This window comes from Antrostomus carolinensis, unplaced genomic scaffold (assembly GCF_000700745.2).
Source record: "Antrostomus carolinensis isolate BGI_N321 unplaced genomic scaffold, ASM70074v2 scaffold6544, whole genome shotgun sequence".
NCBI classification, from domain to species: domain Eukaryota; kingdom Metazoa; phylum Chordata; class Aves; order Caprimulgiformes; family Caprimulgidae; genus Antrostomus; species Antrostomus carolinensis.
Genome location: NW_010311299.1, coordinates 11161 through 33793, shown reverse-complemented (window position 1 = coordinate 33793; position 22633 = coordinate 11161). Strand labels below are relative to the sequence as shown.

At 38.7% G+C, this 22633-nt stretch overlaps 1 protein-coding gene across 2 annotated transcripts; it reads right to left on the bottom strand.

The window, feature by feature from the left end:
• Window positions 1-889: 889 nt before the first annotated feature.
• Window positions 890-22177, bottom strand: LOC104519301 (Src like adaptor). Of its 2 annotated transcripts, XM_010166685.1 has the most exons (8): window positions 22070-22177; window positions 16781-16874; window positions 10780-10879; window positions 7048-7134; window positions 5596-5699; window positions 4233-4364; window positions 2078-2210; window positions 890-1109 (listed from the first exon to the last, which is right to left on the bottom strand). In XM_010166685.1, exons 2-8 carry the CDS (start codon window positions 16839-16841, stop codon window positions 890-892), a joined length of 837 nt encoding a protein of 278 aa, XP_010164987.1. In that variant the 5' UTR covers window positions 16842-16874; window positions 22070-22177. The 2 variants fall into 2 exon arrangements, with proteins under 2 accessions (XP_010164987.1, XP_028940505.1); XM_029084672.1 differs by lacking the exon at window positions 22070-22177 and having other exon boundaries at window positions 16781-17027.
• Window positions 22178-22633: the final 456 nt, after the last annotated feature.

Sequence of the window (22633 nt, the reverse complement as noted above, 5' to 3'; positions counted from 1 at the left end):
TTTGCAATCCTACTTTTGCAGTTAGGCATGATACTACCACATTTTACTTTTCACTTTAAAACCTCTTTGTTCTCTGTTGTATATCTGCTAGACTATGAGCAGCTCAATTATGCTTTTGGATATGCCTCTACTCCCAGACCAGGGCTAAGCAGGAACTGCTTTTCTCAGTGAGTTAAGCCTGTTCTTAATCTTGTGACTTCTTTGTGACACTCCAGGCCATTACCAGAAGTTGAATTAAATGCCACTTAGAAAGTTAATTATTTTAATTTTTTCTCCTAAAAGCTAAAAATGACAGAAGTATGGAGTCAATATAATCAGGTATTTCTTGGATGCATGATGTTAGGGTTATTGACAACTTTCTGACCCACTGTCAATGACAATGAATGATTCTATATGGAGAAGAAAAAGACTCATTTTCTCAATGTAGGGAGGTTTTGTAAAGATGATTTTCAGCCTTATGGAGAATAGCAGAGTAAGACTTAAGTTATTGAGTTGTAGTTAGTCCTTTCCTGTGCAATCACCTTTGTCCAATGGTGGGCATCACCCTTGCTGGAGTCATCTGCCTCACTTGGCTCTTGACTTAGAGTCTATCACAGTTTATCCTGCTTGTGAGCAGGTTCTAATTTCAAGTGCACTGGGGACGTTGCCCATGTTGCCCCCTCAGCACATGCCAGGGCTGAGACAACACTCTTAAGAAGGTCTCTGATTAACATTCAGAAGAGGAAATGCACATGCATTGCCAGCATTTGAACATCAGCTGGTGTGCTTCTATCTCTCAGCTGTTGAAGGACTGCAGGACCACAGGATGCTCTGGATGCTCTGGGTTTCTCTTCTAACCCCTCAGCTGTTTGTTTTTTTGTTTGGTTTTTTTCACTGTGTTGTCTTACATTTAATCTTCATAGTATGTAGGTGGCAAGTGAAGAGTATTCTTACATTTACTGCCTGTGTATATAAGAGACTGGGCTTTCTTCTTTCTGGCACTTGTAAAAGAAGCTGTGTCATCCCCTGTTAAGGAGAGGTAGGAAGCAATACTTTCCCTCAGGCCATAGCTGAGACAAGAATCATCCATTGCTGCCAGGGTGCTTTCAGTATCTTCAGACATCTCCAACCTTTAAAAGAACAACATTTGGTCACCATTTCAGCTTCTTGAACTGAGCCTACTAGTATAGTTTTTAAACCAAACAATGTTAGTTTTGTTGTGTATATATATATAAAAAAAAATCCTGGCTCATAAATCACCAAACATTTCTGTCACTTAGTGATTTTCTGAAAAAAAATTAGTACAACAGTACTCTCTAAATATTTTTCAGCACCTGAAAAGGAAATAACACCTATATACTTTCTCTCTTCTTAATCTGTAAGGAAAAATGGCCCTGATACTCTGCAAAATTTTCTTCCATTTGTAAGCAAATGAATCTGCTTTGTGAAGGAAGGGTAGTGGAGGGAAATTCACACTTCAAAACTAAGAGGTGCTTTTTTTTCCTGAAGGTGGTTGTTCCACCAGTTTCTGAAACCTGACCTACTTTCTCTAGTTGCAGTCATGATATTAGAAATCTCATGAACTTTGAGTTGGGCTGTGTGTTGAGAGACACAACAGGGAAGAATTACCCTGGGATAATGTGTTCACTGCATTTGTGCTGCTCAATGGGTGGCCACCACATGAACAAGAGAGAGACATTTCTGACTACAGGGGCTCCTCTCTAAGCCATTGCACATTAGTGTGCCCTTGGGGTGGATCTGACTAGGTTTTTTGACCTGGCTCTTACTCCTGCTTCCTTGGTCTGGAGGACTTGTGGATTCCAGTAGGACTACATATGTGGCCACACTCTTAGCTGGATAGGAGAAATTATGTAATGTTAACCATACTTTCTTTCAAAGTTAGACCAAGATTATCAGTTAGAAAGCTGGACAACCAGTTTTCATGGGTAAACCTGCTGTCAGCAGCTTTGAAGATTAGATAAACTTTAAAACTTGTCTCAGGAGAAGGAAATGGCCGTTTCTTCTGTGTTCTAAGTGCAAGTATATACAAAGCTGGAAAAAACTTGTTGTTTCTGGCAGCCTGTGTTGTATGTGGTACCTGTGAATGTTTCTCCAGCTGAAGTTTTTATGCCGCATCGCCACAGGAGGAAATTGATTCGTTACGCTGTTGTTGTTAGTGCACTGGGTAAGACAAGGTGTTGTAAGGACACAGCAGAGACCATCAGCAACTTCTGAAGAGGAATATTAATATACAGAAAGTTAGTCTTTGCTCACAGCCATCTTCACTGTTTTTCTTCCCTGGTGCATGCTCAAGTAAACACTTTTGGACACAGTAGTAGTCAATAAATTGTGTGTTTTTGGCAAGGACACAACTGTCCTTTTCCTCTTAGCTTTGCCTTTTAATTTATCATGGGGTATGTTTCCCACAGTACAAGTGAGGAATTGAGACACAGAAAGATAAAGTGACTTGCCCAAAGTCTAGAAGGAAGTTTGTGACAGAGCAAGGACTTAAACCCAGGTTTCCTGAGCCCTCAATGAGTTCTGCTTTTGCCTCCCATCATCTCAACCATGTAAATGGAATGCAGAACAAAATACAGCACTCAGATTAGATTTTATGTGCACCTATTCTGCTGTGGAACATGTCTATGGAATGAATCAAGGTTCACATGTTCATGCTGCGTTCAGGTTACTTTAAGCTATGTTTTTTCTCTCTGTTGTCTTCTTGTCCCACTAGGAATGTTGCATATGTTCTGCTGCCCAAGCAGCGAACATTGTGTCTTACCCCTATGAGCCTTGTTTCAGAATCTTTCAGAGATTCTGTATCATCTCATGGTGAGGAAAAGAGCAGAGCTAAATCTCAATATATCTCCTCTCATACCTATAGCTCAAGTAAAGAAGTTAACTGTCATGAGTTTTGAGTTCCCCCTCTTGAATTTTAGGCTTCAGTTGTATACATCTTTCTAAATGGAGAAAGATGTCTGCTAGCTAAAATGTAAAAAAAAAAACCCAAAACAAACAAACAATAAAACCCAACCCCATAACCCACAACTTGTTTAAATTCTCACTCCTCCTCACTCTTCTATTTATATCATTGGACTTTAAAGTTTTTTTGCATGTTTTGAATGTGAATATGTCTTTTCTCCTCAGGTTATCAGAGTACTCTTTGGCCAACATGCTTTTTCATTTACTTATGAAATACACAGATATGGTGGCTTTACACTTTTAAAATTGCAGAGTACCCATTACTACTTAAAGCACAGAACCTGTTGTTCTCTTGTAACTTCTGTGCAATTAACTTATTGCAATCTTCCTTCCTCATTTTAAAATGTTCTCATTTTAATGCATGGTAACTGCAGCCACTTAATTGTATTGTTTTTCAACACAATGTGTTTGCTAATGTAATGTGTAAATGAAAAAAAAATTATGTGTATCTCTCTGATACAGGTTAAATTGCCATAAATCTGAAAAACTATCATTAAAACGTCATCCACTGGAGTGGTATTAGTAAAAATGACAGCTGTATGTAAATTTGAGCTAACAGCTTGAGGCCCTTGAGATCAATTCTGCTGATAAAATCCAGCCATACTCTTCTGAAGTAATAGGGAAGAAACTAACAACGTTTCTGAGAATTTTCTACTGCAGCTATGTTTGTGTGATGTAGTGGTTCCTAAGGGAAATGTGATTGCAGAACCTGGTTTTGCATGTCCTGATGCTATCTGTCTGTCTACATCGTAAGTAAATAAGTGACAGACATGTCCCTGATGGTAAACAAAGTGAGCCAGGAGTTGCAGCCTGACCCTGGGACCCAGAAACATGGCTTGCATCCATACAGCTCACCATTTTTGTACACCTAAACTTTGACACTAGGTGTGCTCTGAGAGGGGCTGGTTATACCTGCCCTGTGTTAACCTCCAAAGTGTATTTTAAAGTTGTCTGGGGAAGTTTAAGACACTAGTTTGGACCAAAATAGTGTTAGGGACAGCTCTGTTGACATGGCCATACAATATCCTACACCAATATGGGCAGAGCCTATCTGTATTTACCAGAGTTCTTGGGTTTATTTCAGTTGTACTGCTAGAGGTAACATATTTGTAATAAAATAAAGTAAAAGATATAAATCAAAGGTTTTTCCATTGCTTGTTCTGTGACAGCAGTTGCAAGTCTCAGATAGGCGAAACTTCTTGTTCTGGATCTTTGATATATAGTTTTACAGTTGCCAGTGGAAAATATCTTTATTCTGCAGTTCTTTTTACCTGAGTAGTGATTCACAAGGTCTTCAAGGCACTGAAAGGTTTGCCGTGGAGAGATGTAATACCAGTTATTTGGAAGACGGAAGATCCTGTAATGTTTTACTTGCCTATGCCGCACCGACAAGGAATATAACCCTGGAGAAAGAGGAGAACTAATTACACCAAAGTAGGGCCCTAATTGTGGATGCATAGCAGTGACCACAACCAGAGTATCTGTAAGAAGTGGTGCCATGGTCCAAAAAGTCCCAGAAAGATCTGAAAAAACACCTGACTGGCCATCCTAATTTCTACTTATAGAGTATACTTTATATGTATACTTAAGTATAACAAGGGGAATGAAGGGTTCAGCATCAGAGCCTGAGATTTTGATTGAATTTAAATTTCTGGTGTGTTTTTCCTTTATTTTTGCTAGTATGGGAACTTTTGAACTGGTGTAAAGGAAATAGTCTTTTACAGGAGTTGTTTGCCTTCCTCTGAAGAGGAACCATGAGCATACTCATCTGCTGGTATACTGATTTAATCACCTCCTATTAGTGAAGTAGCTGATACCTGATAATTTAGTCTTGGCAGGAGATGACAACTTGGATTTTCCTGTTTCTTTGTTTAAAATTATGGTGCAGCATTTAGTTGGTAAGGAGTGACTGTTGATCTTAAATTTCTTTGAATTTAGCCTAGGTATTATGAAACTAATTGGCATGTGGTATGCAAGAGGTTAGAGTAGATGATTTATTGTTCTTTTATAACTGTAGTATCATGATCTTAGGGTATGTTCTGGTTCTTCAGAAAAAGGGAAGGTACCACTCTGCACAATGGGAATTGTATTCCCATTAAAGACAATAAAAGTATAAAGTGTGAACACTACAGTTCCCATGTAGTAATAGAATTGCTACAAAAGAAAATAAAATTGAAGGCATGTCATTTTTTCAAAATAAATAAAAGAACCACCTGTTTATATAGGAAATGCACTAATCAACCAACCCTGCTGCTTCGTGTGTATTTTACAGCTTTTTCAGGCAACCTTTTGTGGACCAAGACAAAGTTGTGACTTTTCCTCCATTTGAAAAGTCCTACTGCCCAATAAGCTTTGCATGCGACCAAAGAAAATATTAGTGTTTTAAACAACTGCGTCTTGTTTGTGCTGGTGCCTGTGGAACTTTCCATGGCCTTCGCTAAGCCTGTTTCCAGCACCACTTGTAACATAGACGACTGGTGAAGACCGGCATGCTGCACTGGGTACCTTTGCCTTCCCAGTACATGCAGTTTCTGATTTCAGACTTAGCCATATGAAGCAGGGCAGGGAGTGAATTAACGAGCTGTAAAACTGTTAATGCCAGAGATCAAGAGGGAAAAAATAGTATTTTCTCACCTTTCCTAGTTTCACTCTCTCTGATCATGAAGGAGCCGACCTTGGTGTTGGGAAGCTGTAGAAGTTCCTCTGCTTTTTCTCTTCCCAGCCCTTCAAATAACCAGCTGTGAAGCAGGAAAAAACAAATTCTGAAATTTGCACACCAGTGAAACAGTGAGCAGCATGTGGTCATGAAAGTGCAGCATTAGCCAGGAAAAGTGACTGCAAAAATAACACTGTGGCTTTCTGTAGTTATTCTCTCAAGTATGTCCAGGCATATTTCTCCAGTTTATGGAGAAAAGCTTGCTCTCCTTGAGTCCCATTAATTTCTGGGAGACTGAGAGAAGAGTGAGGTTTGGACTTATTAGGGAAAACAAAACTTTTCAAGCTGCCATGATCTGAATAGTTGGGGATGTGTCCATGTGGTATATTGATGGCATATCTGTGGCATTACTTAACTCCCTCTTTTTCATTTAAACCAGTTTTGTTAGCCCCAAATTGTATTTTATTGTATTGTAAATAAACCTAAAATTCCTCCTGTGCTAAGGAGCAGTCCAGACATTTAAGTTGATTGGCTTTGTACATAAGGGAATATGGAATTAATCCTATTGATTTTCTTCATAACTTGGTGCACTGCTGTATTTTGTCACAACTACTGTCTAACCATGTAGCTGAGCTTGTTTAGCTGGTGTAGGAGTTACTGGCACTTTAAGATAAAGTTATTCTTTTATTCTTTGATCCACTCTGCTATCAGCAAAATGTTTTTGGTGTAACTTCAGACAGCAGTTTTTCTTTGCCATACCTGTGCCCTGCATTTGGGAAAGCATCTTTGTTTCAGGAGGATATAAAAGCATATTAAAATTTAAGCACTTGCATAAATCGCAGTGAATTTCATAATTCATGTACTTAAAATTAAACAGGTATTAAAATCTTTGCCAGAAAACTTTTACGTGTGTGTTTTAATGGTTTTGTTTTTTCCAGACTGGTGTCTAGGGCAACAAGAAACCTCTGAACCTTCCTTAGCTCTTCCAGTGTGAGAGTTTACATTCTTGAATGACTTACTGGTCTTTCTATTTGTTCTTTTTGAGCTGTTTTTCATAAACGACTCTTGCTTACATTTTACTCTTTGTAAATATTAATAATTCTTTCTAAACAAGGTCTCTTTATCCATGTCTTAAAATTAGAGATCAGTCCATGCAACAGAAGTATTTTAAATATTTTATATTATGTTTGAGGGTTTTTGATCCTTTCTAGCTTTTAAAACTAGGATTTTCCTTTTAATGTATTCTAAATTTAGATGTGGGTTTCATGTTCTCACATTTCAAAGAAACTATTATAGACTATTGATAAATGAAATTTCTGCCTATCTAGTCACTGTTGGCACTGTTTTGATTACAACACTGAATAATTCTAATCAGGGTAGTATATGTACAAATGTAGTGCTGAAAAGCTATAGGAAATGCATTTACTTACCCGTGGTAAACCTTTGCTACGTATTTTCCTGGAATATAGTTTTCTCGACCTGTTGTAAGGGAATGGACTCTCCACCATCCTCCTTCACTGTGTGAAAGAAAGAGAAAGGAAACTTTCAGATGCACTTTCAGACCTCGTCCTCATTTTAGAAATGAGTTAAGACATATAGATTAGCATGTAACCTTCTGTCTGTGTTCCTGAATTTACTTATTCAGAAGGGGAACTAAATTTGTTTAATTTAGAGTAGTTCCATTTCTAAACCTACATTAGGATCAAATTTGGACACAGAAATAAGCTACATTTGTTCCATTTAAATTGCGTAAGTAATAAAATATTTTTCTGTAGTTAAAAGAAGAAGGGTAAATACTCAGTGGTTAAGCCATGCTGTGCTCTGCCTTTCCACAGCTAGACTTGTGCTGGTATCCAAGATATTCAGCTTACGGCTGAGTATGCTGTGTCTGGACAGCCCTGTAGTTACTCCCATAACATCAGGGTAGAGATATTCAGTAAATGGTCTCTGTCTGCCTGGGCACAGGTTTTCAGTCTAACAGAGCCTGGTTCATGGTTTGTTCTTTCTCTTTTCTTCAATGACATGCTGATGAGTCTCTAATAAAAAATACCTTATAGCTGAAACTCAGTGTCTAGGCATATGTCTAGGTTTTTTGTTGGGGTTTTTTTGTTTGTTTTTCAGTTTTTATTGGGTTTTTTTCATGAATACATCTTGGGTTCTTGCTGTGATATTGAATGCTGGCTTCATCTTTTTAATACCTTAGGAAGGGCAGAGTAACCGGAATTTGCACAGGGATGCTGTGGAGCTTTAGTGCTTATCAAAAGGGGTTGTGGCAATGCTGAGTTATGGTGATTGATGGGTTCTCTCCACCTTTTTTCTTTAAAAGCTTGAATCCAAATAATACTGTGCCTTGTGTTTTAATGCTCTTTCTCTGGACATTCATATAAATGCTCCCAAATAATGCCCAGACTGCAGACTAGATTTGAAATGTATATCAAAACAGCTGAGTTGAAAACACTCAAACCTCCTGAGTCACAGCTACTGGGACCAGGGTCCAGACTGTATATGCTGAGGGAAAAGGAGAAGTGTCTGCTTCTCAGAGCTGGAAATTTCAGGGCCCCACAAGTTTTGTTTGTGGGTTTCCAGCTGATGTGAAATATTCTATAAGAAATTTATTTTGGGTTTTTTTCCCACAACTCTCCCAGGTGGAACCAAGAATTGCAAGAACAAAAAGCCTGAGAGACTCAGCATCCCCCTCCCTCCTATTATAATATTACTAACCCTATAATCACAGAATCACAGAATGTTAGGGATTGGAAGGTGCCTCGAAAGATCATCTAGTCCAATCACCCTGCTGGAATTCCCCCCTGCAGGAATAATATTACTAACCCTAAAAAATCCCTATGATGATTAAAAGTCTGAAATTAGCACATCTTTCCTGGGGCAGGAGCCACAGAAATTATGTAGATTTGGGGAATCACTGAAGGACATCTGGTTAGACTACTGACAACTAAATGCAGTTGTTCATCTGGTAATGAAAGTGCCTCACAAGTGTGGAGGTTGAGAAACTGGGCCAGTGGTGCTTGTCTAATCCTGCCAACCCAGAGCAGTCACAAGTACCTGTGAGGAGTTGTATTTTCTATGGGGGTTCCATATACCATATTCCTGGCAGGATTGGTGGGGCTGATTGCTGCTACATGTGGTTGCTGTGGCAGAAAGCTGAAGAGCTGCTGTTGTAGAAGCAGGACATGCTGCCTGCTCATGTTGTACATGGCTTTTCTGTGGTGACCCCTTATCACTCGTGATCTGGTCATGCCTGCCATGCTGCTGCCCTTTTCCACTGCCCTTTGATTCTTTGGATGACTTGAGAAGATTATATCTACAGCTTATATGCAGCAAGAGTCTGCATGCAAACAGTTCCTATTAACATCAGCACATAGCCCAGCAGGTAAGAACAGGTCCTTCATTAGGACACTATGCTTTGCACAGAGCATTGGTGTGTCTTGTCTTCTGTGAGCATGCTGAATCAAAACAGGAAGAGGAAAGTTCCAATCAAGGCTTGCTTTGGCTCTTATTCACTGTTAGAAGAAGCTCTTGATCACCACACAACAGGCAAACATGATAAAAACTGCTGTTACAGAAGCTTAGTTCTTTTAGAAGCTGTTCATCCAGTAGATCACACTATGCATGCATATGATGTGCCACACATATAATTCCCATCGATACAGGCATATGTAGTTATGTGGTGTTATGAGGGCTTGTAGTTGATGAAATGTAGACATAGTGTTTAGGGAACACAGTTTATCTGGGAACTTGTCAGGGTGAGGTTAATGATTGGACTCGATGATCTTAAAGCTCTTTTCCAATCGAGGCAGTTCTGTGGTTCTGTGAAAGCTGGGAGCAAGGCTTTAAGCTGGAATTTCCAAGCTAAGGCAATTGTGGTACCATGTCATGTATGTTACACAAACTATGGCACGGTCTAAACAGCTAGAAATTACTGGAGAAGAATTTCCCTGGTTTAGGGAAGCTCTCCATCAGCAGAAAATTAATCTGGTGGTGTTGTCTGAGCCTTGTGACCTCTAGGCTCAGGAAGGCAGGGAAAGCACTTTGTCAGCAGAACATAACTGCAGCCATTCTGGGTCAGACCAAAGGTCCATGTAGGTCACTACCTTGATGCTGACAAAGGCCATTGTGGGTCATGGTGGACTGGAGAAGAGTCTGAGATTCATCAGTTGTTTGTGATACATTCTCTTCAGTATTTCTGTCCTCCAAGCATTTGATGCTCCGACTTCCCCAGGTAGAGAATTTTTCTTATAATTTAGAAATCCTCAGAGGATTTCTCTGCTGTGAATGTGTCTGGTCTCCCCTTGAATCCATTGGTTCCACCAGCTACAAAATTTAAATATCTTATTTCTGTTTAAGCAGTGAAAACAGCGGCTGCGGGGCTGAGTAACTCCTAGGAGGTCACTGCATGCCGAGGCAAGTTGTACACGAATATCAGGGCTGCTGGCTTCCACCTTTCAAGAAGTGATCTCACTTGTGTGTGGCAATATTTGCACTGTGCTTAAGGTCAGTCTGAACTAGTGCTCTTGAGCCTACTTTCTTCTAGGGCTCATATAGTTTTGAGTGGAACTAGCTGGGAAATCTTTGACCTTTTTTTTTTTTTCCCCACCACTAAGAAAATGCAGAATCAATTACAAAAATTAAGACAGAAAAAGGTGCTATTTTTTATTTTATTTTTGTTACAGTTGCCTTAAATCTAGAGTGAAATTCTAAGACCTATTTGTAAAGGAATTGTTAGATAAAAAGGGTAAGAAAGAAAATGTGAGACACACTTGACATGGAGAAATTCAGAATAATTTTCCTTTCCTATATGATTTAAACCATTTTTGCTCTTACTCTGTTTTCCACTGACATGGGGGAAATGCTTTCTCAAAATCATTTTTTCAAAGCAGAATTCTGTTTTGAGTCCTACTTTAGAATAGACTCTCAATCCAGCTTCATATACCATGTAAAAAGAATCCAAGGATCATAGAATAATTTGAAATCCCAAATCCTTAAGCTATAGGGAAATTTACAATATGGCTAAGCATCCTTCCTTGCAAATTCTGAAATCAGTTCATTTCCCTGAATTGCATCCAGTTTGGGTGAGGTGTATAAAACAGAGCTTTACATCAATTGTAACAAAACATACATTAAAAAAAAAAAAAGGATCAACTTACTCCGATAGCACACGTAGTTTTTCCCCTACGTGAAATATAGGTTGGCTTATATCTGCAGAGGGATAGTCATAGAGAACAGCAAGGAAATCACTCTCTTGACCTATTAAAGAAGAAATAAAATGTCACTTACAAACAAGATAAAGTTATGGAGCAGAAATGGATTTTTCATTATGTATGTTATATTTTACATAATAGGTCAAATGGGAAAAAAATCTCACTCTGAAATGTCACTTGGTAAACATAAAGAGGTAAAGATGAGCATATAACATTATAAGAAGAATGTGAAGATATTAGAAATGAAAGAAGTCATTTGGTTAATTGTAAGTAACTAATTTTAGACCACTTTTTTTCTAGTAATTACCATATTTAAAGGACATATTCAGTTTGAAACTAGAAAAATTAGTAAGTATTTATGGTATTAGGAAGTAAGCCAGTTTGATTAATGCCACTGTCTCTAAATGCCTCCAGCTACAATTCTGAGCCAAGCTGATGCATTGCATTTAAGGAAAGGAAGATGCATGTTGAATTGTGCCATCATTTAACACCACTGATACTTTCCGAAGTTATGAAATTAGTTTAGATCAAGGGCAGTGAGACTGTGGCCATTATTGCCTGTTTCCCATCAGTTTTGTCAATTCACTTGATGAACAGCTAGAGACCTTTATTCTGCCCCCTTGTATGGAAACTGTCCTAGAGGTAGCACATGATGCCCTGATCTTCAAGTAGAGAGGCAAGATGGGTATTTATAATTAGATCATTGTACAACTGCAGTTTGCAGAACTGAAGTCAATAAAGAGATAAGGCGGCCTTTTACATCAGTTGGGATGACGTGCTGAGTCTCCTGGGCTCCTGAGGGATGGAAGGGCACTTTGTATAAGACTAGGACTATCAAACGTTCAAGAGCTCCTCATCCAGTGGGAATCTCTGGTGCCCAGGAAACACTGACAGGTGGGAGGTTCAGAAATGTGTCATGCTGGGTGTTTTTAGCTCTTTGACAGAACTGGCAAGAGAGCTTGTGCAATATGCTGCATGTGTTTCTCCTGGAGGTGTGTCCCTTCCCTCTGCATGTCACAGTACCCTCCATTAGCATACAGGGAGACAAAGCTTTACTCTAGCAAGATCAGCACCCCATTCCTTAGTAATGACATCTAACAGTACGTTTGCAGAGGTGGTTTGCTCTCCATACTTACCCACTCTATGCAGCTCAACATGTGCAAAATGGGAATGAATTCAGGGGAGGAGAGAAATAAATTACCCAGGGAGATACACACAATTCCATAGGTTTGCTCATTTAATATAAATTCCTCATCAACTTCTCTTTAAGGAAGATTTTTTTTTCTTAGGGAAACCTAGAAACAGCACCCAGAATGAATGCTGAGACTGGCTCTGTCTTAAGCCTCTGTGTCCCAGGGCCTTACAAATAACTCACAGTGATACTGACGAAAGGCTGAAGGAAACATGCAAGCCTGCAGAAAATAAACATTTTCAAGAGGAGAGATTTTACACTGGTTACCCTCACAGCAGTGAAAATGAGAATATAAGTGTTAAGGAAAATATTCCACATCTGTTGTTTAAAGGAAATAAAAAGCAGTGTTTTCTCAGTTGATTTTGAGTAGCTGTTTGTTGTTTTCATATAGAGACTAGTCTTGTGCAAAGTAGTAGTTCATTTTACCTTAATACTCAAAATGACTGTAAGCATTTTTATTCTTGCTAGCCTTTACCCATTGAAGTAGCCCCGTGATACACTTAGTAAGTATCTGTATGGATGCATACATGTGTAGAGTCTGGAACAGGCACTGATTAGCTTGACAGTATGTTTAGTATTAGTATTATAATTTTCTTAGTTGATTAGTGTCACTGAATTAAGTAGGACTAGTCCAGTACCTTTGTATTAACCAGCCAACTGCTGTGATTAGTCTATTGTAACTTATTATACAATGAGTTCAACTCTACTGAAGAAATTCTGTGCTAAGCTTGCTTTCCCTGTTCTGCCCTAAAAATTAAGAAACACCTTCTCTGTCTATGAAACTGCTTAGTACCTGAGGCTAACAAAACCGAAGTATTGATGCTGAGTCTTCAACAAAGTAAAATCTTTATCCAGGATTGCAAGAAATAAATGCCAGAAGGTACATTGTAAGAAGTGCAGAAGGAGGATAAAGTGCTGTTGCCTAATTCCTCATTGTGGATTTGTTAGACACCAGTTCTACACAGAATGTAGGTTTTTTTGTTTGTTTGTTTGTTTTAGCTTAATGACAATGCCTTTAGCAATGCTTTTTTTGAAACTTATGCTGTTCATTTATAAATGTTTTGTTTCCATACTGAAAGGGTGGAAAACAAGTACTTTTGTGCTCTCCTTCCTTGTGTAGTGGTGGTTTGCATTTTGTTATGCTCTGCGGGGTACGTGACTTATTCTCTGCTCTAGCAAGATCTGCACTACTTTGCTTATGCTTTCGTCTTTATCTTCCTTTTTGTTTCAATTTTGCACATTAATTTGGAGTTCTGAAAAGGAAGGAATTAATCAGTGTTGGCTGCCACACCCATGCAAATATTCCCTCTTAAACTGTGTATACTTACATTAGAGTGAAAGTAAAGGGGTTTTGTACTACCAAAAATGTTAAACCTTCCCACTCCACAAACAAGACCTCTTTTTAATTGGTATTTAAATTATACCTTACTGGGTTTTTGATCATGTAAAATACCCCACCACACTCTGCAACATTTCACAAAATCCATACTAGCTCCTTTCAAACATAAAAGCCTTGAAACAGGGACTAAACAAATCATCCTGTTTCTCCACATCTGGATTTCACAGTGATCTAATAGATTTGACCTGACAAGCTCCCCACATTATAAAAGAAAAAAAAAAATTACTAAGTTTTTCTAACACAACCTCTCCTCTACAGTGTAAGTGTAGGTTACATCTGAAATGGAACAACTCAAAAGTTAGAGTGGAAAGATCGAAGCAGAGTCATTTCCACTGAATCAGGTGTTAATTCTGGGTTGGGGTTTTTTTGGAGTAGAAAATGAATATGAAATGCATGTTAATTTTAGGCACCTGCATCCCTGGATGTCTTGCAATGTGTGAGACTGAATATTACATGCTTCAAGTTATTAATTGTGAATGGAATATGAAGCACTATTAGAGAAGAGGGAGAGCATAGGCAAAGCATCCAGATCCAGCTCATCACCCTCAAAAGCATGGTGCTGTGGACCACTGTGGTCCCTGTCTGGACTGGGAATGAGCTGCTCAGAGCTCAACTCCTTGCATCATCCCAGCTTCACTGTCCAGCAGAAATACGGTGATTTATGGCATGGCATGCACCAGAGAGGGTTCAGGAGGGCACTCGTGTGTGTCTGGGAGGCTGTCTGCAGCAGCCATAAGGTGTGGCTGCAGAGTCACACTGGCGTACCCAAATTAGCTCTAAACCAGCCAGCTTGGGAACTGAGAGTTATGCAGGTGCAGCTCAGTAAGGATTAACTCTTGATTCAGGGTCCCAAGGGAAGAAAGAGGAGGGGGTGGGCTCACGACCCCTGATGACCCTTTGCTGCTGTAGCTACTCTCTTAGTACCTAGGCTATGTCAGGGATGCTCAAACAGTGATGCTTTCAGGTGGAGTGCAGTCATGTTTGGAATTCAAATTCCTCCTTGGCAAATGCATTTTATGCACTTTTCCCCTTTTCAGGACCAAGATTGATGGCCTGGAGGTGAGGAAAGCACAAGGTTATGCTTTCAGTGCAGTTCTCAAGCAGCACTGGGGGCTTACAGGGGTCTGATGAATACATTCATACTGCAGATCAATTCTGCAGACTCTCAATTAAGTGGGTTTTCTACCTGCTTCTTGTTGAATATTCTTTCCTTTCTTTCTTTCTCTTCTGTTTCAGTCCTTCATTTTATTCAGTATCACTGAAATAAGCCTGTGTAAAACCTGCTTTTCCTAATAACTATTTGGACTCTTGTAAGTCCATGGATTGGATGACCGCACTTAAATCAAAGGTGGCTGTTCCTGGCCTGGGAGAAATCTTCCCTGTTTGGTGATGTGATTTGGAGTTTAGTCTGCTCAGGAAGACAAACAGACACAAAGGCATTGGATTAACCTCAATATATGCTTTTAGTACCAAGTTCTTTTACAAACTGTCTGGTTTCATTGGATTTGGATGACAGTACCGGTGTTTGTATTCCCAAATTCAATTAGCAACATCTAAGCCATTATGAAAGATGCTGGTTTGATCCAGACTGAATTAGATCCAAAGAGCTATGCAGGCTGTTAAATCCTAGAATGATAGAATGGTTTGTGTTGGAAGGGACCTTTAAAGGTCATCTAGTCCAACCCCCCTGCATTGAGCAGAGACATCTTCAACTAGATCAGGTTGCTCAAAGCCCTGACCAGCCTGACCTTGAATGTTTCCAGCAAGTAGGGTTTCTACCACCTCTCTGGGCAACCTGTTCCAGTGTTTCACCACCCTCACTGTAAAAAATTTCTTCCTTATATCTAGACTAAATCTACCCTCTTTTAATTTAAAATCAGGATGTGACAAAGCACCTTTGTAGATGTGATAGACATGTAGGAGAGTGCAAGCAGATTGAACCCTGAATTTCTAAATGGGTAATTTCCCTTTGCAGTCACTGTACTATCAATGTTTGCTGAGTTGTCTTTTAGTGGTATGCTATAGTTCCATTACTGGAAATGGTGCAGTTGGCTTTAGCCCTACTAAATCCTGATTTTTAGCATGTGCAGGAACAACACAAATACGGTCACAGCCATGGCAGTGACCCCTCACTCCCCTGCTCATCAGCGAGGTCCTGCTCTGAGTGCGTGCATGTCTCTGTTTTGATGGTTATGGTTTTCATGACAGCAGTTGTTGGGAATATCAACAAACAGCACTCTTCTTCACAAAATAAATAAATAAATAAATAGTCAGTTCATGTTATAGGCCATTAATAGTATTTGGTCTCTGTTTTATTAGGACCTAGGGCTATATGGCTGCCCGTATCAGTTAATTCTTGGCCGTGCTCAAAACAGGGCTGGGTTTCCTTCTAGCACTAATGATACTAGGCTGATTCCCTATCCCTATAATATTGAGTAGCACAACTGGACCATCTTTCAAGGAAAACCTGAAAATTTTGATTAATGCCTTTCCCTTCTGAAAAAAAAAACAAACCCAACCCCCCAAAAAACCCCCAAACCAAAAAAAACCACCAAACAACCAAAAATTAAAACTCAAAATGAAAAACCAAAACTGTTTTCTCTTCCTCACCTTTGGGGAGTGATTTATTGCAGCTCTTGTACCATCTGTCTGTTGTATTGCAGCACAAGAGCCAAGGCTGTGCTGACTCTCTACCTACTCACTTGCGGTTTGGGAGTAGCAGGTCACCGAATCCCTCTTGCTTTTCCTCTCAGGTGCATGACCTCTACCAGCCTACAATGGGGGCTTTGCAACCTGATTTTTTCATGTATGGATGCATAAGACAAGTGCGTTAGATTCCCCTTTGGCAGCTTGGCCTGTGAAATATGTATTTCTGTATAACCTTTATTGATAAACTTCATGACAAGTTGTCTGTGTGCTACTTTCAATACAATGGTCTAACAGACTTCAGGTTCAGTGCAAGCATAATATCATTAAGGTTTTTAACCTTAAATGAAGCAAAACCAAATTTTGAGAACATTTTTTTATAAAATATCATATGCAAGTATGTCAAAATACAGTATTTTTGGTTTCTGAAGTAGTACTTCAGTGCTTTCTGAATTGGAAGGAACATCTTTCAAGGAGCACCAGCAAATAATAGTTTTAACATTTGGGTTTTTTAATTAAAGTACTTCTTGGAAAATGAGCTAGAATGTACCTAAAAATAAGCACTGTCTAGAGGATGCCCTCCTTCTCCCATAGCAGTCATGCACTTGCTTGCTTTTACTACATCAAGCAAATGAAGGAAGACACATGGATGAATGCACCATATATTTTGAACATGTTTTTCTCTTGAAAGAAATCAAATGAATGCTTACCCGTTTGGCTCGGCATATTTGTTTCTTCAGAAGCTCTCGGAGTTTTCACAGTATTTCCCATTGCGCTCTCTAATTCCGTCAAAGCTCTTCAGAACTACATCAAAGGAGATGTTGAAATTAAACATCAGAATAACACCTGCTGTGCCAACAGATGAGAAATGACCTAGTTTGGGTGTCTCCAATTTTGTACAGTTTTGCTTTTGAGAACTCTTGTGTCAAATTCATGTGAGAGTTTTACATACTTGCTAAACTCTTGCCACTTTGGTGCTTTTATCAGGGGAATAGCAGAAAACCACAGCTAGGGAAGTTGCTCAGAAGAACACAGTGTAGTAAAAGTTTCCATTACCAGTACCTCAGCACAATAGGAAGTCACAGCAAAGCCATACCCGTACAGTCATTTCATATACAAACTGTTCTTTTCAGCATTTGGAGTTCTGAAGCTACAAAGAGATTAATTAGATGGATGTATCTGGTTTTCAGCACTATGTGTATATTATGTTGCTTTAGTGCCAAACACTAAGAATGTTGTTCAGTGGGGTTTTTTTTTCTGATGCAGTTGTGCTCTCAGCGAATGTGGGCAATGTTGTTTTTCCTCTTTTCTTTCTTTTTTTCTTTTTTTATTTTTATTTTTATTTTTTTTTAATTTTTTTTGAGTAACACCTTGCCTCAAAATGTTTGATCTCAAAACACTCCCACTGCATAGACAGTGGTGCAATTTCTTGAGGTACTTGTCTGAAAAAGTCTTACTGGATGTACAAGAAACAGTACCAAACAATCATGGCACTAAACATTATGAGAGGGACAGTTCCTTCTCATGGCTTTACTGCACCCATCCTAATTCTCCTTCACAGGCGCCAAAGAGAAAAACTCCTTGGATGTGGAAGGTGTATTATGCAATGGTACATTTTCAGAGGCAGAAAAGACTAAACTATATCTGTTTGAAGGTGTACATTAAAGGAAAATAACTCAATAAATATCACCAGCTGGTAGGTAATTCTTTTTTACAAAACAGTTGCCTTGTGAAAGTGATAACAGAAGTTCTAGCAGCATTGCGTGGGTATTCTGCATCTTTCAGTCTTTTCTAGCTTAAATATTTCAAAGACAATTACTGCCTTCAGTATGCTGCTTTTGACTTACAAGAGGTTAGAGCCTGACAGTTTTGGCTGGAGAGGTATCTAAATTGTGAAGCAGTACTGCTGAAATCAGCAACACTTTATTAGTAATTGTCTTTTGGAATAAAATTAGCAGAATTTAGTATATTGCTTAAGATCATATATTTTTGATGTCTTACAGCAAGTTTAGGAAGACATCCTAGAGAATAAAATGCCTTCCAATAGAGAGAAAATTCATCTCTTATAAAATGCAAATAGATCAGTGCTAAAACAGATGGTAATGCACAGTTTGACTCTACCTTAGGTGATTTTCAAGCTTCTTAGTGCTTGTTCCCAAAGGCCCTTTGCTAGAAGTCTCTATTTCACCAGCCAAATGGCACATTACCCTTTCACTGTCTGCACTCAGGAACTGGCGTGTGGCACATCTGTAGGATGCAGCTGTGCCAGTGTCTTTCTGATGAGTGTCTGCAATCTGCTTTCACAAGAACAAAAAACTGTTTCATTGCCTGATATAAGAAGTCTGGAAGCTGAATGAAAAAGTAGTCTTAAATTTAAATAAACTATTCAGGTATTCATGTTTCAATAAAAGGGTCTCTCTTGGTAGAAAACATAAAATTATTTTCCATTTAAATATACCTAAGTTTCTAAAACTGAAATCAGAATTCATTTTGACAGGTACTGTCTACTTGGAAGAAAAAAAAATTCCTAATCCAACTATGAATACTTTTTTGCAAGACCAAATTTTAATTTCTTCAACATTTTTCTCAGCTGTATCCCATCAAGAATAAGAGATATGTGCATAGGAATAGTGCAGCCAGTACTTTGGCTACAGATATTATAGAAGTTCCTAGTTCATCCTCAGATTAGCCAGTAAAATTTCCTGGGCATGGCAATAGAGAGCTCAACAGGGCTGAAAAAGTCATCCAGGGAAGTGGAGTAAACACCTGGATGGATAATCTCTGCTAAGCTCTGTGCTGTAGCATCTGCATTTTTGCAGTACTTAAAAAGAGCAGTTCAGATCTGGCTAAGTGTATAATAAGTAAGGTGCAGTTACCAAAAATTTGTGCAACTCCAGATAGGTGCCAAGCATGGCAGGATAAATATCTTATGCCTGTCTATAATTTTAACACACACAAATGTTATTTAGATGAGAATAGTACTTGAATTTTGTGTCACAAAAGTATGGAAAAATAAAAATAGTTGAGTCCTGCCTTTATGTACCTCTTTATTCTGGGTCTTGGTATTTGAGGGCCAGGAGAGTAAGTCATCTCACTAGTGATGAGATTTGTGACAAAGTGCTTTCAAGGGCTTTTTTTTTCTACTCTTAAGATAAAGTGGATAAAATTTTCAGGTGTGCCTGAGTCACTTTGGAAAGTGATACGTAGCATTAGTACATGATGGAAAGACTTCTGAAAACTTTACCTCGCACTTACAAACTTTCTAAAACATCACATTTGAGCAAGGCATCTTGATTTTCCTAGATGTTATGTAGGGATATAAACTCTAAACATTGCTTTAAAAATTCCCGCAGTGTTTTTGAAGGTCTCCTTGTATACAGTTTGTGATTAAACCACTTGCTGCCTAATTCAGACAGATTAAACAGCAGACAACAGCATGTGCCTACTTCGTATTTTTGCAGAGCATATTGAAAAACTGGCCTGGCTCACTTTTGTCATATAAATCTTTGTTCTTCTCCAAGGACCTCTGAAGTCAACAGGACAGAGCGTGTAGCTTAGTGCTGCTACTTCAGAGGTGGAAGAATCTGACTTATGGAAAATACAAATGTTATAAAGTACTTACGTAACAGTGAAGAACAATGGCTTTTTGGACTTTTCTGTCACTAGCATGACAGTTTGCTCTCTCTCATTACATTTTCCACGCTAAGTTTTACTGTCACTAATTACCACTGGTGAGAGCATAAAGTCTTGAAAGAGACAGAGTTCAACATGTTCTCTAGTCTTATGGCAGAAGTGTTCAACAAAAATAAGCAAATGGAAAGCTGTGGCCACAGCTGTTGGTTCACTTATCCAAAGTGATTAAAAGGAAAATGACAGATATCAGACTAGGTTTTACCACTACGGCCACTTGTCATTATGCATTTGGGCAGAGTAAAGGTACCTACAGTCCAGTCGAAGGTGGTGGACTGAATGCCCTGAGGCATGGCTCAACTCTGAGATATTAAAAAATGGATAGAAATGGAAGAAATTGAAAGTTTTGTTTGAAATGGGATGGGGCAAAATATTATTTCTACTTGCTTGCTGGCAATGGTATGTCACATGTCACTGTCTTTAGAGCACCAGTGTATGAATTAATATCCTAAGTATTTCTAAAACAACAGTGTACATGACTCTCAAGTGCATGGTAGAACTTAATGGCTTAATTAGCTTGTGCTTGCATTGAGTTTTGGCAGCACAATACAGATCCATTGTATTGCTATATGATAACCCATACGGTGGTTTTCTGAAATTTTGAGATACTCTGCAAAAATAGACTTACAGGCAACTGTAAAGCATCTTATAGCTGAGCTATTTTTTAATCATTTAAGTCAATAGCAGAACAATAACAGTTTTATAGATGATCTTTTGAAATGGCAAATTTGCTCCAGGCACTGTATCTCACTTAAACCTGGTGACAAGAGTTTTGTGTACAAGGAGAGGTGGCATCCCTCTGTCATAGAAGCAGATAATTATGACAGATCCAAAGAACATAATTCATTGAGGGCAATTTGGGAAGAATTAAGGAGAGGTGATAGACTCTAAGCTCACCTTGTCTTATGAACCCAAAGCTCTGCATGGAAGAGTGCAGCTGCTGCTCAGATCAGAGGCACCACTGTGCTGCTGGGCTGCAAACCAAACTGCCCACAGCTGTAAGGCCGGCTTTCCCTGATCACAGGCCACCTCCTCAGGCTTGTGTAGAAATTTTGTTTTAACTGTTCATATCACATTTGCAGTCTTCCAAACTTTTCTACTTGTGCACATGGTGTTTAACAAAGCCAGTCGCTGCAGCCATGGCTATTTGCAAACACACAGCTAGTGGGGTTTAGTGCTCTTTGCTGCTTTATTTTTGTTGCTGAAAGGAAGGTGAGGAAACATCTACAGCCCCAGTCCTGCCTTGTGTCCTATTTTTCAATGGTAAAGCTCTCAACAGATACGAACTCTTCGCCTGTCAAGACTGGAATCTTGCTGACCTAAATCATGGGTCCCAAAAACCTGTGGTACAGTTTGCACCTTCCGTTCCTGTGCATGGCACATGTAGCAATAATTTCCTCTCACAGAATCTGTTCTCTGAGAAAACGCATTTCTGGAGCAGTTAGATAGCACAACACATAGTAAAGTCTGTTGCTTTGTAAGAACTTTTTCAAAATTATATTTAAAATGATCAAGAATTAGTAAATATAAAGAAATTAAAATAATAAGAGAAATGAAAAGGCAGGATAAGCACCTGAGTAAAGCCCCTCTGCAAGGAATTCTTCAGACTATTAAAATTAGGATATCCATCATTCCTGAGATTCTATATCCTCTTTTATTTTTGTTACCTGATATTCACATCTATACTGCCAAGGTCTTACAATTTAATTCTCAATAATGTTCATAGGTAATGTCTGAATCTTATTTAGCTTGAAAATGAAAATGCTGGCATCATTTAATTTTTCATATGAGAAAAAAAGCAGCTTAGATTTCAGAAGCTGTATAATTTTTTTGCGAATTTTCCTTAATTTGTCATTAATCAAAATGAGCATCCTTGTAGCTTTACGCTTAGAAAGAACAATGTAACACTGTAATCAAGATAATTCATAGCAACATACAAGTATAAAACAACACAGAAATACCATATTATGCAAACTTCTAATGCTTTGAATAAAAAAACCACTAATCTATCTGTGACATTTCCCATAGTTTAGGTTATAGTGAGCTTCTGTTTGCTTCAATGTAAGGTCCTAAGCATCTGTCTTACTGTGAGCTTTCAGTAGAAAGACTCCTAGTCCCTTCTATCTTTAGTAACACTCCTTATGAAAAGGATCAAGGCAGACTTTTCTATTTCTACCTTTGGTGGTACTTGAAATCCACAATCTGAATACTGCCCTTCTTAATGAAAGAGAACTCCCTTTTCTATAAATAAAGTGGAAACATTTGGTCCCATATGCAGATAATCTAAAATGTATCAGAGCAATGATTACCTTTAAATGCTAAGCATGATATTCCAGGTTGCAGTATTTCTCAAAAAAGCTGTAGTCATAATACTGCTCTCATGCTGCCAGCAAGGTTTAGCTGATCAAGTCGAGGAGCAGCCGGTCGAATGAGCGTGTTGTGAAGTTCACGCTGTCATGTAGAGCAGCATTTGCCAAACAGGCCACATACTTCCTCTCTGAGAAATAAGGAAGGCTCAAAGTGTTTGCAACAGATGAGGTTCCTGTTGCAAGTCACTACTCAAGACGCTTTTTATCTATGGGCTGAGAGAAATAGGGAGGTTTGCAATATATTGCATAAGGGCTGGTTTGAACAGATATAAAAAATGAAGAAAATAACCTGTTCTATGTTACTTAGAAAGGGTTTCTCTTCCTCCCTTTTTTTTTTTTTTTTAAAAATTTATTTACCCAGTAATGCTCAGTTTCCAACTGTTTTGTTTTATGTAGTTTTGCTAGTTTTTCCAACAGACAGGAAGAGGCACAAAACTTTATTTTCCATTCTTATTGAGTCTGAATGGAAATGCAAGCTTTGCTTTATTCTTTACTCTGCATTCC

What these genes read in the sequence shown, in the direction of transcription:
- LOC104519301 (XM_010166685.1), bottom strand. Translation starts at nt 16,841, where the DNA reads ATGGGAAATACTGTGAAAACTCCGAGAGCTTCTGAAGAAACAAATATG. An exon ending in AAACTACGTGTGCTATCGGA is followed by an intron (nt 7,135 to 10,779) that starts GTAAGTTGATCC and finishes TCTTTCACACAG; the next exon opens with TGAAGGAGGATGGTGGAGAG. An exon ending in CCTTGTGAATCACTACTCAG is followed by an intron (nt 2,211 to 4,232) that starts GTAAAAAGAACT and finishes ATTCCTCTTCAG; the next exon opens with AAGTTGCTGATGGTCTCTGC.